The sequence below is a fragment of the Ips typographus genome, linkage group LG5 (genome assembly GCF_016097725.1).
Source record: "Ips typographus isolate SLU linkage group LG5, UJ_Ityp_2.0, whole genome shotgun sequence".
NCBI lineage: Eukaryota > Metazoa > Arthropoda > Insecta > Coleoptera > Curculionidae > Ips > Ips typographus.
The window spans coordinates 11,230,292-11,246,032 of NC_138426.1; the positions used below are offsets into that span (position 1 = coordinate 11,230,292).

General features: G+C 35.4%; 2 protein-coding genes across 2 annotated transcripts; one reads left to right on the forward strand and one right to left on the reverse strand.

Moving 5' to 3' along the window:
• The first annotated feature begins 249 nt into the window (after positions 1-249).
• On the forward strand, positions 250-4,314 carry LOC145729871 (uncharacterized). Its single transcript, XM_081980801.1, has 3 exons — positions 250-390; positions 455-573; positions 3,498-4,314. Exons 1-3 carry the CDS (start codon positions 336-338, stop codon positions 4,293-4,295), a joined length of 972 nt encoding a protein of 323 aa, XP_081836927.1. The 5' UTR covers positions 250-335; the 3' UTR covers positions 4,296-4,314.
• Positions 4,315-7,496: 3,182 nt separating this feature from the next.
• Positions 7,497-15,738, reverse strand: Wdr37 (WD repeat domain 37). The gene is made up of 9 exons (XM_081980798.1): positions 15,417-15,738; positions 15,090-15,319; positions 14,093-14,200; positions 13,837-14,025; positions 13,613-13,785; positions 13,307-13,559; positions 8,464-8,602; positions 8,187-8,402; positions 7,497-8,132 (listed from the first exon to the last, which is right to left on the reverse strand). Coding segments are annotated over exons 1-9 (1,467 nt in total). The 5' UTR covers positions 15,419-15,738; the 3' UTR covers positions 7,497-7,975.
• Between the last annotated feature and the right edge of the window lie 3 nt (positions 15,739-15,741).

A 15,741-nucleotide genomic window follows, 5' to 3' on the forward strand; every position in this document is an offset into this window, starting at 1 on the left:
AGAACGGTAAGAGATACACAGTGTTGGTTAAATTACAGCAAAATATTGTGGACAATTTTCAAAAAAATCAAAATTTTTGTTCCTTTTTCCGTTCCGCATCCAGATTTTTGTTTAGCTCCAAAACTTATTTTGGTTTCATTTGCATTTTTTTGTTGACCAAAGACTTTTGCCCCATATCTTCAAAATCTTTCTTCGTTTACCTCTTTCTTTGCTGCAGCTTCATCAATCATTTTAATAACTGCTGTAATTGACAGAGTATAGATTTTTGGTTATACTGTCCTGACACTAATCAAAACAGCAAAACGGTCATTTCAAAATTTTTGTATGCATTCAACATGACAACATTTTTTTACAATACGGATTCGAACACTTCAATCAATTCAGACACTAGTAAGTTACTATAGTTTACAACACTTTTCGCTGAATGCTCATCACTACACTTGATTATTTGTAGGGTGGGGTCCGTTAGTGTTAGAATTATTATCAAGTTTGAACACTCAACTGATGGAAGGAATCCATAACATGGAGCAGGTGGTGATAAAGTTGAATAATATTTACACTTTTCTCTGTCAGGTAAGTTATAGTTTGCGCATATAGACTCAAATATGGTAATCAAGAAAAATCAAATGTTTACACTAATGTGAATGTCTTGATGCTTTACTTATTATTATGACAGTGATTAAAGTCACAATTAAAGTCTATACATATTATAATTATAATTGGGGATTATATCTTACACACCTGCATTCATCAGAAAGTGTATGAAAGTATAATGAATAGCAATAATCTTATCAAGAAGGTTTCATGTGTCCTTTGGTTATACCAGTTTAATGAAAAGCAGGCTAAGTTTAGAGGAAAAAAGCCAGAAGGTTCCTATTACCATATTTGAAAATACAGGGTGTCCAAAATAAGTCAGTTAAATTAAAAATATGCGGAAAATTGCGTTTTCAAAAACTAAGAATTTCTTTTAATTTTTGTGATATGTAAGTGATTCGATTTTCGTACAATAATAATTATTCCGAAATTTCGCATTTTTTCGGAAGTAATCCGATTTTTTTAAATGTTAAAACGGCATAAAATTGAACTCCCAATTCCGCAACTTTGTCTCCATTTAACCAACTCAGTATCTCTTACCGTTTCCGAGATCCCCATACTTGTGGCACCCTGTAGAAGCCTGGCAGGAAAGACCTGGGGTTGTAACCCAAGCATTTACCACCATGTTTAGACCCATTATTACGTATGGGCACAATAAAACAAGGAATACCCAACAAAGTACAAAGACTGGCATGCTTATGCATACCAGGAGCCATGAAAGCATGTCCTACGGCGGCAATGGAGGTCATGCTTTACCTCACACACTTGCCTTGATGGTGCAGAAAGCCGCTGAGCCAGCTTTGGTTAGAATGGCTAAGAACGAAGTTGGAAGGGGAATGCTGGTTAGTAGGAGAGCTTGGACATCATGAAACTATCAGGAAACACAATTTCGTCTTTCACTAAGTTAAGAAACAAGAGAGAGTGGACCAATGGAGCTGTTTACTTACCGTCTGAGCGAACACACCATTAAATGGAATGCAGATGGGTCGAAGACACACAACAGGAGCAGGAATGTTTGGGCCAAGAACCAAATACTCGCGGAGCCAATGCTGGGAGTAGTACTAGATAGTCAATAAGTCAATAAGTAGCCATAACAGAAAGTCAGCTCTAAAATGATATGGGAATGTCTAGGCAAAAATAATTAAGTTACCATATTCTGGATTCCAGGACACAGAGGAATTGAGGAAAGTAAGAAACGCAACATTCTGGCTAAAAAACGGATTGAGACTCCTTTTACAGGATCAGAACCCTTCTGTGGATTATAGGGGTTCACACCTGTAAACACGAACTCAAAATTGAAGGAGAAACACGAAAAAGCCAAGCTCATCTGGGAGCGACTATCACTGGATTGGCGCACTCTGAGGTTACTCTGCTCCTCTCAGGATACTGTCATTTGAGAGGCAACCTAGGATAGGCCTAGGAAAACACTGAAACTGCAGATTCTTTGTAAAAGTGATGCAGTCTCAAACATAAGGACCAACTTGTTTGTTAGCAGCATCATCAATGATGGGGAGATTCTTCTCTAAAACCGACTCAGCTCCTGGCCCTTTATTAAGGCTTTGAAGCTGGAGGAAGAACTGTGATGAGACTAGCCTCAGCCCAAATCCTAGTAAACGGGGAGCAAGCTACAATCTACGCTCTTCTAACCATTAAATCTACAATCATGGAACCTACATCTAAAATAATTGAACTAAATGTTTCCGTAACAGTCCTCAAAAGTTGGTATTCCAGTGTCAAAATGGTGAACGTAAACTTGTGCTTTAATGTAACTCCTTAGGAAAAAAGGGAGTTATCAAGTGCGGTCAAGTCTGGTAATCGTGCTGGCCAGAAAACGTCACCATAAGTTTCAATCGATCTTCCTAACGTTGGTACATAAAATGTAAATATATTTGCTTTTTCCTCTGGTTTTAGTGGGTTTTGCCATGGTTTTTAATGACCCGTACTCCTTCAAACAAGATATCCTGAATAATAGCCTCCTTATTTCAGGCTATTTCTGGTACATATGATGTTTTCGACAGCTACACATACCTATGTTGTGAAGTGTAACATGAAAACATATCAAATAAAAAAATAAAAATGATAATTCATTCCAAATATCTCAAAAAGAAATGCTTCATTTTCTTAATTTGACCAACTTCGTATCCCTTACGATTCCGGATTCCTTATGCAATGCATCTTTATCTTGGACATCCTGTATAGTTAGACACACATCAGCGATTCTCAACAGAATTAAGACAATGACATCAAAAAAGCCAGTTTGATCTTCTTGAAATCCCGATCTAGGAGTACATGTATTCAATTTCGACACTGAATCGTCGAGAAATAGTTATTTTCCTAGCAATTAAGGAAAGTAATACTTTCCCGCAAGCTGGCAAGTGCGGAAAATACTCTTTCCGCAAATATATTTCTACTACCGTTACGATTCTATGATAGTTCAAAGATTCAGAATAATCACACAACATTATTATTCTGGAAATGTGAGTGAAACCAGTGCCTGCGGAAAATAAAGACTTTCCGCACTGTTTTGCGTGCGGGAAATTTCCCAAAACGCCCGGTAATAGAAAAGACCTTTTTCTTCACGATTTCCAAATAACCAACGTAACCAACTCAGTTAAGGGGGCTAATTCTTGAAAGCAGGGAACAGGATTTACAAGAGAAGTGCTGATAGAACGTGACAGAAGACTTGATATAATGGTCACATTCTGAATACCTTTCTCTTGATAACTCCCTTCTCTTGTTTCAAGAATAGACACCCTAGAGTCAGTTACTTCCACGTATAATTTAGATCAAATGATGTTTCTCTCCAGAATTATTGCTGTTATTCTCTACATTTTTACCAAAAAGTTGAGAATCGTTGGTTGTTCACCTTTTAGTTAATCAAATTAATGACCCAAATTTTGTAGATTAGCTTCTTCCTGCTTTGTGAACAATTGCTGAACAACTCAGAGTCCTCCGAGCATCGCACTGACAAGATTATAGTAGTGGCCCTAACTACAGTAATGTTTTACTCAGTTTTCGGTTATTTCACCACCAGAATACGGGACCTTTACCACGGTAATCGAGAAAGACTTACCACCACAACTCCCTCTTTCACTAACTACTTGAAATGGTTGTGCAAAATCATCTTGGAATGGGCTAAAGCGGTCGTGGTGGTGGTTTGCTTGCGGGAGCAAGGAATTCAATATGAACCAAAACCAGTCTACAGTATCATAACCTTCCTTTATTACTTCTGCACCGAAAAAATTTTCGTGGAAGTTTTACCCCAATTAGTAGAAGCTTTAAACATTGAAAGACTGGAGAATTTGGAACATCTCTATGTACCACTTTTCATGAATAGCATAGCAATTTGCATGGGGTCCATAGCTGGAATGTGCAGTTTGTACGTTAAATATTCCAATCTAGTGTTAGCAAGTATGTACTTTATGGTGTATTTGCGGATAAAGGACGCTTATTACAACTATTGGAAACTGCTCGTGGTGGAAAAAGAAGCGTTCTCAAGCTTTCAAGTAGCTTCAAATAACGACATTGAAGAGTGGGATGATATTTGTGCGGTTTGTTTGAACCGCATGTCCAGAGCTCGTATAACTCCTTGTAATCACTTGTTTCATCCGTATTGTTTGAAACAGTGCCTGAGAATATCACTTTATTGTCCCTTGTGTAAGCAGCATTTTCTTGAAAGGCTTAGGCGTTCGGTTAAATAAAGAAGCAGATGGAAAGATGGTTGAGTATAGTTTTATTTCAACTTATTTCGATCAAGATTTTAACATGAAGCTTCTTGAAAATTTTACCAATTTTATCAGTATATTAATTATTAAACATATTGTACATTTTCCTCCTAGCAATTCTAAATATATGTTTCCTGTATCATCCGCGTTTGTTTTTACGATTCATAGAGCGAGCAGAGCCAATGTGACGTCACAATGATGTAACTTGACAGTTGGTCAAATTTTAGTATTGTCAAATTACGTCATCGTGACGTCACATTTGCTCTACTCACTCCCATGGACCGGGAAAACTAATGCGGCTAATTTATCTATTATCTAATTAAGGTTCAAATAGCTACCTTGCAGTCAAAATATTGTACCGAAGGTTACGTGGATATTTTACGATTGAAAGGAATTTCTGTACGTCACGTGACTATTCTCAATTATCCAATTGAGTTACGAAGGTCAAGAGACTATTCTCAACCGTCAAATGGCTTAATAAAGGTCACTTGTCTCTGTTTACGGTGAGCATGGATACTACCTACAATCACGTGACTGTTTTCAATTATTAACTTTACCTACAAAGGTCACGTGAGTACTTTTAAGCGTAGATTGAAATTTTAAAGGTCACGTGACTCTGCTTACGGTTAAAATAGCTACCGTGCAGTCACATGACCATATTTAATGTCAAAATGTTGCTCTGACGTTACATCACCACTTTTACGATTGAAAATAATTTTTGTTAAGTTCACGTAACTGTTTTTAAGTATCAAATTTACCTACAAAGGTCACACGACTATTTTCAAGCGTCAATTGAAAATTTATAATTATTTTACATGTCCATATAGTTGACATTTTGACAGTTGTGCCACCGTTTTCGATTTAGAATGCGATTTGACAGCTGTCACACAAAGAGCATCTGTCAAAACTCGACTCATAGAGCTATAAAGTGCTGCTTGGAATAATATTTTACCAGCACTTGATCAAAATTCAACTAAGCTTATTATATACAGTGCGTTTTTTTTAACGCGCAACATAGGATTTCACGTGTTAAATTTTTAAGCCCATGTTAGACCATGTTATTTTGGAACTACAAGTATAAAACTTGACGGGTGGCTATTTCGTACCCTGAAGCTTAAGTAAGTTTACCAATTCGGCCTAAAAAGTGTTAAAAAGCTTGCAAAAAATCATCTTCTTTCGAATAGGTTTTATCGTTTCATACTCCCTGTATGCATTGTTGTTCTTTGTTGTTTTTAATACTGGCATGGCAGGTAGCAGGTAAAATTTGGCGTAGAAAGTAAAACAGGGTGATCATTAACTTTATATCAAGAAAGTTAAGAACAAAAGAAGTTATTTTATAAGTGAATTGTTCAAAGTGACCTCCGTTTGAAGCCAAACAGTATTCCAAACAATCATAAAATGCCCTCTTGACGTTCAAAAGATGTCGGATCGTGATGCAGTCAAAATATGTCACTTTACCTGCTACCTGCCCTGCCAGTATCGAAAACAACAAGGAACAACAATGTGTACAGGGAGTATGAAACGATAAAATCTTTTCGAAAAAAAGTGATTTTTTTCCAGTTTTTAATCACTTTTTAGACCAAATTGGTAGACTTACTTAAGCTTCAGGGTACTAAAGACACACCCGTCAAGTTATAGACTTGCAGTTCCAAAATAAAATGGTCTAACATGGGCTTAAAAATTTAACACGTAAAATCCTATGTTGCGCGTTAAAAAAAACGCACTGTATGTCTATAATAAAATTTTTGACAGCTGCGTCACGGTTGTCTATTCATAATGTAGTTTGACAGCTGTCCTAAAACTCCGCACATGGAGTTATAAAAGTGTAATTTGTATGAATATTTTGTTTGTTTGTTTTGTTGCAATTTTTTCGCTCTATGGAAATGCACTTTAGAGATTTATGGTTAAAGATTTGACAGTTATTGTAAAGTATTGTCCTATTCATGACAGTGGCGTGACAGCTGTCACATAAAGCACATTTTTTTTTGTCTAATGTGTCATATTCACAAAAGTTATTGATTTGCCATTAGAATGTCACTGTGACGCTCGACTAATAAGAAAGGGCGCAAAAAAGATAATACTGACAATAGACCTGTCAAACTATTGGTTTGAGCCTGTCAATTATTGGTTAGTTAGTAAGTATTGACACTAGAGAACTAATAATTTTGGTTAATATTGTAATTTTCGAAGGTTAAGGGCATCGGTAAAGCAAAACGTCTTATGGGAGATTCAATGCATTTTATGACAATCTTTTAACCCAAATTAAAAAAAAACTAGGCTAGATATTGCTGTTTTTTAAACGGCATATGAAAGAAGACACTTGCTAGAATGTGCGAAAGTCAATATAATTTTAATAGTACGTCAATTAAAATATTTAGAAGCATTTTAACAAAATGCTAAAATTACCATAATTTTCAAGTCACTATTTTTCCTACCTGCAAAACTTTTTTGGTGACAAAAATAACTTTCGCACATTCCCCAAACCTTTAGCTATTTAATAAAAAAAAATCAGGCAAATAAGTTAAAAATTAAAGTCGTAATTTGGGTTAAAAGATAGTACTAAAAAGTTGCTCGAATTTCTGAGCGGAAATCTTGCATCTTTGTTCCATATCACTCTAGGAGCATCGTCGCTAAACAGTAATGTCTGCGTTAACACTGCCGTAGTTTTATCGACAGAAACAAAGAACGAACAGTGTTTTTTATATATTTTTCTACACGTAGGCCAAGCATCGCGATCGGAAAACGTAAAGTCTTTACCGATCCCCTTAATGACAGATTAAGCTGGAAACGTATTAATTTTTTTTTCGTCCAAATTTTAGACCAAAAAAGGCTAAAATCAAGGCACCGTTGCCAAATTATTAATTGTCCCAACAGGTCAATCCCACCTAGGGATTAATGGCTATAATAAAAAGCTCCTTATACTATAATGAAACATTCCCGAAATTTCCATAATTATCCAATTTTTGAGGAATTGATCTGACAACACTGCCGCAAAGTTTCCTCCTTATTAGACTTTTAGGATCGCGGCGGTTTGTGGTGGACCGCGAAACAAGTGGTGGGCAACCATACAGGGCTTTGCCTACCACTTTCCAATCGAATTTGAGAAACCCTGTACAAGTATTTCAAACAAAAACTAAGTTTATATTAGGTACAATGGATTGGAATAAAAACACAGTATACTTCACTTTCAGACAAAAATATTACATAATTTACTAATTAATTTAAAGTGTTTTTTTTACCATTTTTAAGCTTTTTAATGGCAGACACCTTTATTATATAATATTATATATATTAATAAAAAACTTGGAAACTGGTAAAAACAAAAATATGCAATATTTGTATGTCTGAGTGTATAATCATAAACTTTTCATATATCTGAAGTATTACCTTAATAAACGGTTAAAACAAACAAACACCACGCTTTGTTATTATTGTCTGACTAGAAATTAAAAACTAATAAATGTGTCAAATGGAAAACAGTGAAACCTAAAACAGATCTAAAATTGTTTTCGCTTGCACCAAAAACTTTAACAAAAAAAAAACCAACAGAAAGTCTAAAGCCTAGCTTTTAAGTCACTTTAGGCCGGCTTAGAACTGTTTTCAAGAACAAATTATCTATAGTGTCAACCATATTATATCACAAAAAAGGAAAAGTCTTACAAATCTTTCAGTGACGTCACCGACCATCCTAGAACGCGCCTGTCAAAACCACAACTGAACAAATTCACTCCCCCGATTGCTTCCTCGGACCAAGCGGTGCAAGCCACCATACGGTTGTGACCCTGCCGACTAGATCTAGGCAGTCTGGCTAAACTAAAATTCAGTTCATGTACAATGAGTTTCAGAAAGAATTTGGGTAAAGCATACCGAGCTCCGCTCAAATCGTACAAACGAATATGTCGGTTATCGTGCGGGATGGCTATGACGCCATGAGCAGACACAGACAATCGATTGACAGCCGAATCCACACGAATCGTAGCCACTGGAGAGCGCATGTTGCGCAAGTCCCACACTTTGACGCTACGATCGTCTGAGCCGGACACTACTTTGTCTTCACGGGCAAACACTGCTGACGTCACGCTCCTGTATGTGACGTACGTTTTCAATAACAGGAGAAAATTGCCGAAAACGGGAGAAAACTCACTCGGTGTGTCCCTGAAAAACGGAAACAGCGTGGACTGCCTCTCTAAAGTCCCATAAACGAAACGTGGTGTCTCTGGATGATGTTACTGCCAGTTTTTGCATGGGGTGACTAGCGGTGTGGGTTAATTCTTGGTCGTGGCCTATAAAATTAACGCTTTCAGCGAAAATTTGACAGTTTTTTTTGTTTACCATTTACGATTGCATTGAAGTTGTGATTATTATGTCATTCGATTGTGCTTTTCAAGGCCTATATGACATAAAATGTGCTGTAGAAATATCTTACAGTGTCTGAGATATTTAGGGTTAAAGTTAGCAGAACCTTTAACAAAGAAATGCACTGAAAGTGCCGGCAGTCCTTTCACCAGCAAATATCTCTGTTACAACAAATAGGACACCCTGTGTATTAGACAAACATCGAATAAGAATATGTGTTTTATAACATGATACCAAAGAATAGCTATTTAACAAGAAGAGAAAGCGAATTAGAGAGAGATAGACTGTTCCTACCAAAGTTAAGAGACAATCGACTGATATCGGCTTTGATCGTTGAATATCAGGAGTTTTATTGGTTGCATGGTCATACAGGTTGTTGAAGAACGTTGCCATATCTCAGATCACATCAAATATTTGTTTTAAAACATCAGTTAATAGTTCATAAGGATTGATATCTTCCAATGATTAAAAGGCAAACTTAAAATAATTCACTCAAAAGAAGTGAACAATGATTATAAGAAATTAGTTTAAATTTGACTCTCCCTTGACAATTTTTATTTCAAAATGAAATAAGATAAGAGACAACCGGCAACATGTTTCCTACCAAAGGCAAACCGAGCAAAAAACATCACCCCAATATCAAAGGAATTATGCCGGCTATCCCTTCTTGTTGAATATTGAATTTGATTTATTGAAATTGAATTCTTTGATGATATGGGCTGCATTCGATTTCAAGCTCCATGGAGCGAGCAGAGAGTTTTTGACGTCACAATGACGTAATTTGGCAAAATCATAATTGTCAAATTACGTCCTTGTGACGTCAAAAAAGCTCTGCTCGCTCCATGGGGCCTGAAAATGAATGCAACCACTACTAGTTATTGTCAGTTTGACGGTTCAATAAATGTCAGGTTATTTTGACGTTTTTATCAATTCCATAATGCCTGCTTTATACCTCTCAATTAACAATTAAACTAAACTTTCATTTAAACTAAAATTAATTTATCAAAGCTGAAAGTGAACTTACAAGCGAGTCCATTTATACTTTCAATTTACACTAAACTAAAATTAATTTTAAATTAAAGTTAAACCAACTTTATTAAAGTTCGGCTTAATTCGTTGACTTTCGGAACTATCACTGTCATACTTGTCATCACTCATGATGTAAATTGCTGTCTTCTATTGCGATACGTAGTCTATTAGACTTGAATCGTCTGTTTCCATAATTGGATTTTTTACCGAACAAGTGGCTTAAGAACAAATTTTTTAAATTATTTTAATAAAAATTTTCTTTATCCACAAAACACGCGTAATGACGATGACAATAGAAACGTCAACGTCAAACATCAACGTCGAACGTCCAGTAAGTCAAAACAGTCATTTATTTTTCTAATTATTAATTTGTAGTATAAACCTAAACAAGATTTCTTAGTTTAAATATTAATTTTAGTGGAAATTTAAATTTAATTTAATTCTTAAATGGGAGGTATAAAGCTGGCATAAATAAACAGCGTGTCATCTTTTGCCGGAGGCTTCTAAATGCTACTGAGAACTTTCTTAAAAGCGCCAGAGGGTTCTGCTATTTTGAAAGTGTCAGAGACCTCTAAATGCTACTGAGATCCTTCTAAAAACTGCCAAAATCCTCTACAAGTGTCTTAAACCTTCCCATAACTGTTTTAAATTTCTAGAGGCGTCTAAAACCATTTTTAAAGTCCAATAAACCTATAAATGCTATTGAAAACCTTTTAAAAAGTGCCAGAGGCCTGTAGAACAATTTTGAGTGTCAGAGACTTCTAAATGCTACTGAGAACCTTCTAAAAACTGCCAAAATCCTCTACAAGTGTCTTAAACCTTCCCATAACTGTTTTAAATTTCTAGAGGCCTCTAGAACCATTTTAAATGTTCCTTAAACCTCTAAATGCTATTGAAAACCTTTTAAAAAGTGCCAGAGGCCTATAGAACAATTTTGAAAGTGTCAGAGACCTCTAAATACTACTGAGAACCTTCTAAAAACTGCCAAAATCCTCTACAAATGTCTTAAAACTTCCATAAACCTCTTAAAGAAAAAACCTTTCAAAAAGTGCTGGAAATCTCTACAAGTCTTTTAAACTGTCCAAGAACTGTATTAAATTGCCACAGACCTCTAGGACCTTTGAATGTGCCAACCTCTCTAAATTCTCCTGAGAATCTAAAAACTGCCAAAATCCTCTACAAGTGTCTTAAACCTTCCCATAACTGTTTTAAATTTCTAGTGTCCTCTAGAACCATTTTGAAAGTTCCTTAAACCTCTAAATGCTATTGAAAACCTTTTAAAAAGTGCCAGAGGCCTGTAGAACAATTTTGAGTGTCAGAGACTTCTAAATGCTACTGAGAACCTTCTAAAAACTGCCAAAATCCTCTACAAATGGCTTAAACCCTTCCATAACTGTTTTAAATTTCTAGAAGCCTCTAGAACCATTTTGAAAGTTCCTTAAACCTCTAAATGCTATTGAAAACCTTTTAAAAAGTGCCAAAGGCCTATAGAACAATTTTGAGTGTCAGAGACCTCTAAATACTACTGAGAACCTTCTAAAAACTGCCAAAATCCTCTACAAATGGCTTAAACCCTTCCATAACTGTTTTAAATTTCTAGAAGCCTCTAGAACCATTTTGAAAGTTCCTTAAACCTCTAAATGCTATTGAAAACCTTTTAAAAAGTGCCTGAGGCCTGTAGAACAATTTTGAGTGTCAGAGACTTCTAAATGCTACTGAGAACCTTCTAAAAACTGCCAAAATCCTCTACAAGTGTGTTAAACCTTCCCATAACTGTTTTAAATTTCTAGAGGCGTCTAGAACCATTTTGAAAGTCCAATAAACCTCTAAATGCTATTGAAAACCTTTTAAAAAGTGCCTGAGGCCTGTAGAACAATTTTGAGTGTCAGAGACTTCTAAATGCTACTGAGAACCTTCTAAAAACTGCCAAAATCCTCTACAAATGTCTTAAAACTTCCATAAACCTCTTAAAGAAAAAACCTTTCAAAAAGTGCTGGAAATCTCTACAAGTCTTTTAAACTGTCCAAGAACTGTATTAAATTGCCACAGACCTCTAGGACCTTTGAATGTGCCAACCTCTCTAAATTCTCCTGAGAATCTAAAAACTGCCAAAATCCTCTACAAGTGTCTTAAACCTTCCCATAACTGTTTTAAATTTCTAGTGTCCTCTAGAACCATTTTGAAAGTTCCTTAAACCTCTAAATGCTATTGAAACCTTTTAAAAAGTGCCAGAGGCCTGTAGAACAATTTTGAGTGTCAGAGACTTCTAAATGCTACTGAGAACCTTCTAAAAACTGCCAAAATCCTCTACAAATGGCTTAAACCCTTCCATAACTGTTTTAAATTTCTAGAAGCCTCTAGAACCATTTTGAAAGTTCCTTAAACCTCTAAATGCTATTGAAAACCTTTTAAAAAGTGCCAAAGGCCTATAGAACAATTTTGAGTGTCAGAGACCTCTAAATACTACTGAGAACCTTCTAAAAACTGCCAAAATCCTCTACAAATGGCTTAAACCCTTCCATAACTGTTTTAAATTTCTAGAAGCCTCTAGAACCATTTTGAAAGTTCCTTAAACCTCTAAATGCTATTGAAAACCTTTTAAAAAGTGCCTGAGGCCTGTAGAACAATTTTGAGTGTCAGAGACTTCTAAATGCTACTGAGAACCTTCTAAAAACTGCCAAAATCCTCTACAAGTGTGTTAAACCTTCCCATAACTGTTTTAAATTTCTAGAGGCGTCTAGAACCATTTTGAAAGTCCAATAAACCTCTAAATGCTATTGAAAACCTTTTAAAAAGTGCCTGAGGCCTGTAGAACAATTTTGAGTGTCAGAGACTTCTAAATGCTACTGAGAACCTTCTAAAAACTGCCAAAATCCTCTACAAATGTCTTAAAACTTCCATAAACCTCTTAAAGAAAAAACCTTTTAAAAAGTGCTGGAAATCTCTACAAGTCTTTTAAACTGTCCAAGAACTGTATTAAATTGCCACAGACCTCTAGGACCTTTGAATGTGCCAACCTCTCTAAATTCTACTGAGAATCTAAAAACTGCCAAAATCCTCTACAAGTGTGTTAAACCTTCCCATAACTGTTTTAAATTTCTAGAGGCGTCTAGAACCATTTTTAAAGTCCAATAAACCGCTAAATGCTATTGAAAACCTTTTAAAAAGTGCCAGAGGCCTGTAGAACAATTTCGAGTGTCAGAGACTTCTAAATACTACTGAGAACCTTCTAAAAACTGCCAAAATCCTCTACAAATGTCTTAAAACTTCCATAAACCTCTAAATGCTATTGAAAAAACCTTTTAAAAAGTGCTGGAAATCTCTACAAGTCTTTTAAACTGTCCAAGAGACAGACCTCTAGGACCTTTGAATGTGCCAACCTCTCTAAATTCTACTGAGAACCTAAAAAGTGCCAGAGCCCTCTTAAAGTGTCTTAAATCTTCCCATAATTGTTTTAAATTTGCAGAGGCCTCTAGAACCATTTTGAAAATGTCAGATACCTGAGAATCTACTAAAAAGTGTCAGAGACTTTCTTCTTCTGGATTTAAAAACACAAAAACATAACTCAACAAATTAGAGTCACAAATAACAATTTGACTTACCTGATAAAGTCAAAAGTTGAGTACAAGTTTCTACATCGTGCAAAATCGCCAAACGATCCCATGACGCAGTAATAGCCAACTCAGCCCCAGACAACCACTCGGCCGCTGAAATAGCCCCAGAATGCCCGTACAATTCCCCAATAGGCGTTCTCAGCGAAGCACCGCGTTGTTGTGACACCATATCCGATGCGTCATCACCAGGCACTAACTGTTCGTTGCCTTCCTCCAATTCCTCTTCCGAAGAATGACCTTTCTATAAATCAGTTTCTAACCAAAACAGCGATAAACACTTCAAGATTTAATTACTGGTAAATCCCAATTCAAAGCAGCCTGCCATATATGAGCAACGCCATCACCTCCTCCAGTCAAAACTAAGTCTTTAGACGGGTGGAACCTAATGGAGTTAACTGAACCTGCATGGCCTTGATATTGCAACAAGCAACGAGTAGAGTCAATGCTCCATATACACGCCGTATGATCTGAAAGTTAGCTTTTAACAGTTAAAGTTAACTGGAAGTTTAAAAATTCACCTGCAGAAGCAGTTCCTATCACTCCAACTCCTGGCCTAGCTACTGAAACTTCCCACACTCCATCTTTATGTCCCATGTACTCTTTGATTAGTCCGCAACTGTAATTAGGCGCTTTGAAACTGGACACAATTTTGCTGGTCTGCGCCTTCAGTTTATGCGCAGTCTTTGATTTTTGGGAGGACGAGCTTACTGTTTTGAATCAGAAATAAGTATGAGAAGGAAGATTCAAAGTAACCACAAGTCAATGGAAACTTACGTTTTTTACCGAGCACTTTAGAAAAATTGCTTTCAAAGTCGGGACAGTCGGGCTTGTCGTAAGTGTCTTTTTCCAGTTTTTCATTCAAAACTTCGATTTTGTCTTGTACTAAAACAGTAATTTCATTCCAAAGTGTAATATTACATTTATTCTTACAGTGAAAGTAGTAAGCTTAGTTCAAAATATAAACCAAAAATTTGTTAAAAACAGGAGAAAATGTGTGTGAGAGAACACAGTTGAACTGATTTGACAGAGAAATAGGAGAAACTTAGAAAATAGTACAAATTTTAAATAATAAATAAAGTCACACAAACTGTTTATTAAAATCACATATTTATTGTAATTTAAAATTTGGAATTAAAATAAATCCGATATGTGCTATATTTTAAACATATTTAAGTTTGTAATGTTTTCCTGTGTAAAATGATTGAGTTTGTGGTTTACTTATAAGCATAAACTCAAAAAAAGCCATTTATCCTGAATAACTGCAGTAATATTGCAATATGTAGCAAAAGTGCAATTTAGGAGTTTGATAAACATCCTTTCTTCTTAGGATTAATATTAAATTTATTGTTAATCTAACATATTCACATAAAGTTTAAATGTTCTTTATGAACTATGATTAAAAGAAATTATTGCAAAAAATGCCAAAGTTAAAATCAAATACTCAGGATAAAGAATAGAAATAGTGGTGGCAGATGAGCCTTGTAAAAGTGAAATAAGAAGAGGAAAGGTAAGTAATAAAAATTACAATTTTCTGTGAAGAATTTTGTGGGCTTAAAAATGATAAAAATTACAATTATTAAACAAGAAAAACTGGAAATTACAACTAGAAACTTGTATAAACCCACTTTACCTTAAAACACAATTAAAAATATACAGTTTAGAAATGAAAACTTGGTTGTTTTGTCCTGAGTTTTAGAACAGGCATCTGCTGACAACCAGTTTTCTCATTCCAGAATAAAACTCACTTTGTAAGAAACTGAATTACACTTACAATTTTGGTTCTCCTGGTAGAGTAAATCAAACTCCTTCTCAATTTGAGCAAACAAGGTGTGTAATCTAGCCTTGTATGCCATAGCCACCGAGTCGTTTTCTATGTCACTTTTAAAACCTGTGGAAAAATCGCTGTCCATAATGGCAGCACTTTGAGGTCTATTAACAGAGCCTCTTTTAGTTTTGTGGAGTTTACTGTAAGGTGTGCTTTGGCCGACTGACATGTTGACCCTAGGAATAAAAGGTTTTAAAATTACATATAATTAGAGCAAAAATGGTTTTGGTTAAAATAGGTTTTTTCATGCTGAAACTAGTATGGAGGCCTTACATTAGAATTAAATTGGAACTTCCAGACACAGTTCACCTTGCAATGGTGATAATGTTTAGTAAATTAGCTGACTTTTGCACTTTTTCCCACACTCTTTTGTAATGATTGTAGTTTTGATGTAATTACTTTTTGAAATTGTTTTAATTAGATGGATAATCAATAGCGGTGAATCCGCACTGGAGGTCAAGGTTACAAACAATTGTTGAGTTATTTTTTACTATTTACTGCAACACTTTAATTGTTTGTTATTAAATGGATCAGGAAAACAACTAAGCTGGAGACATTTGTTGTTTTTTTTGGCTTCCCTTCTATTTTTAAAAACTTT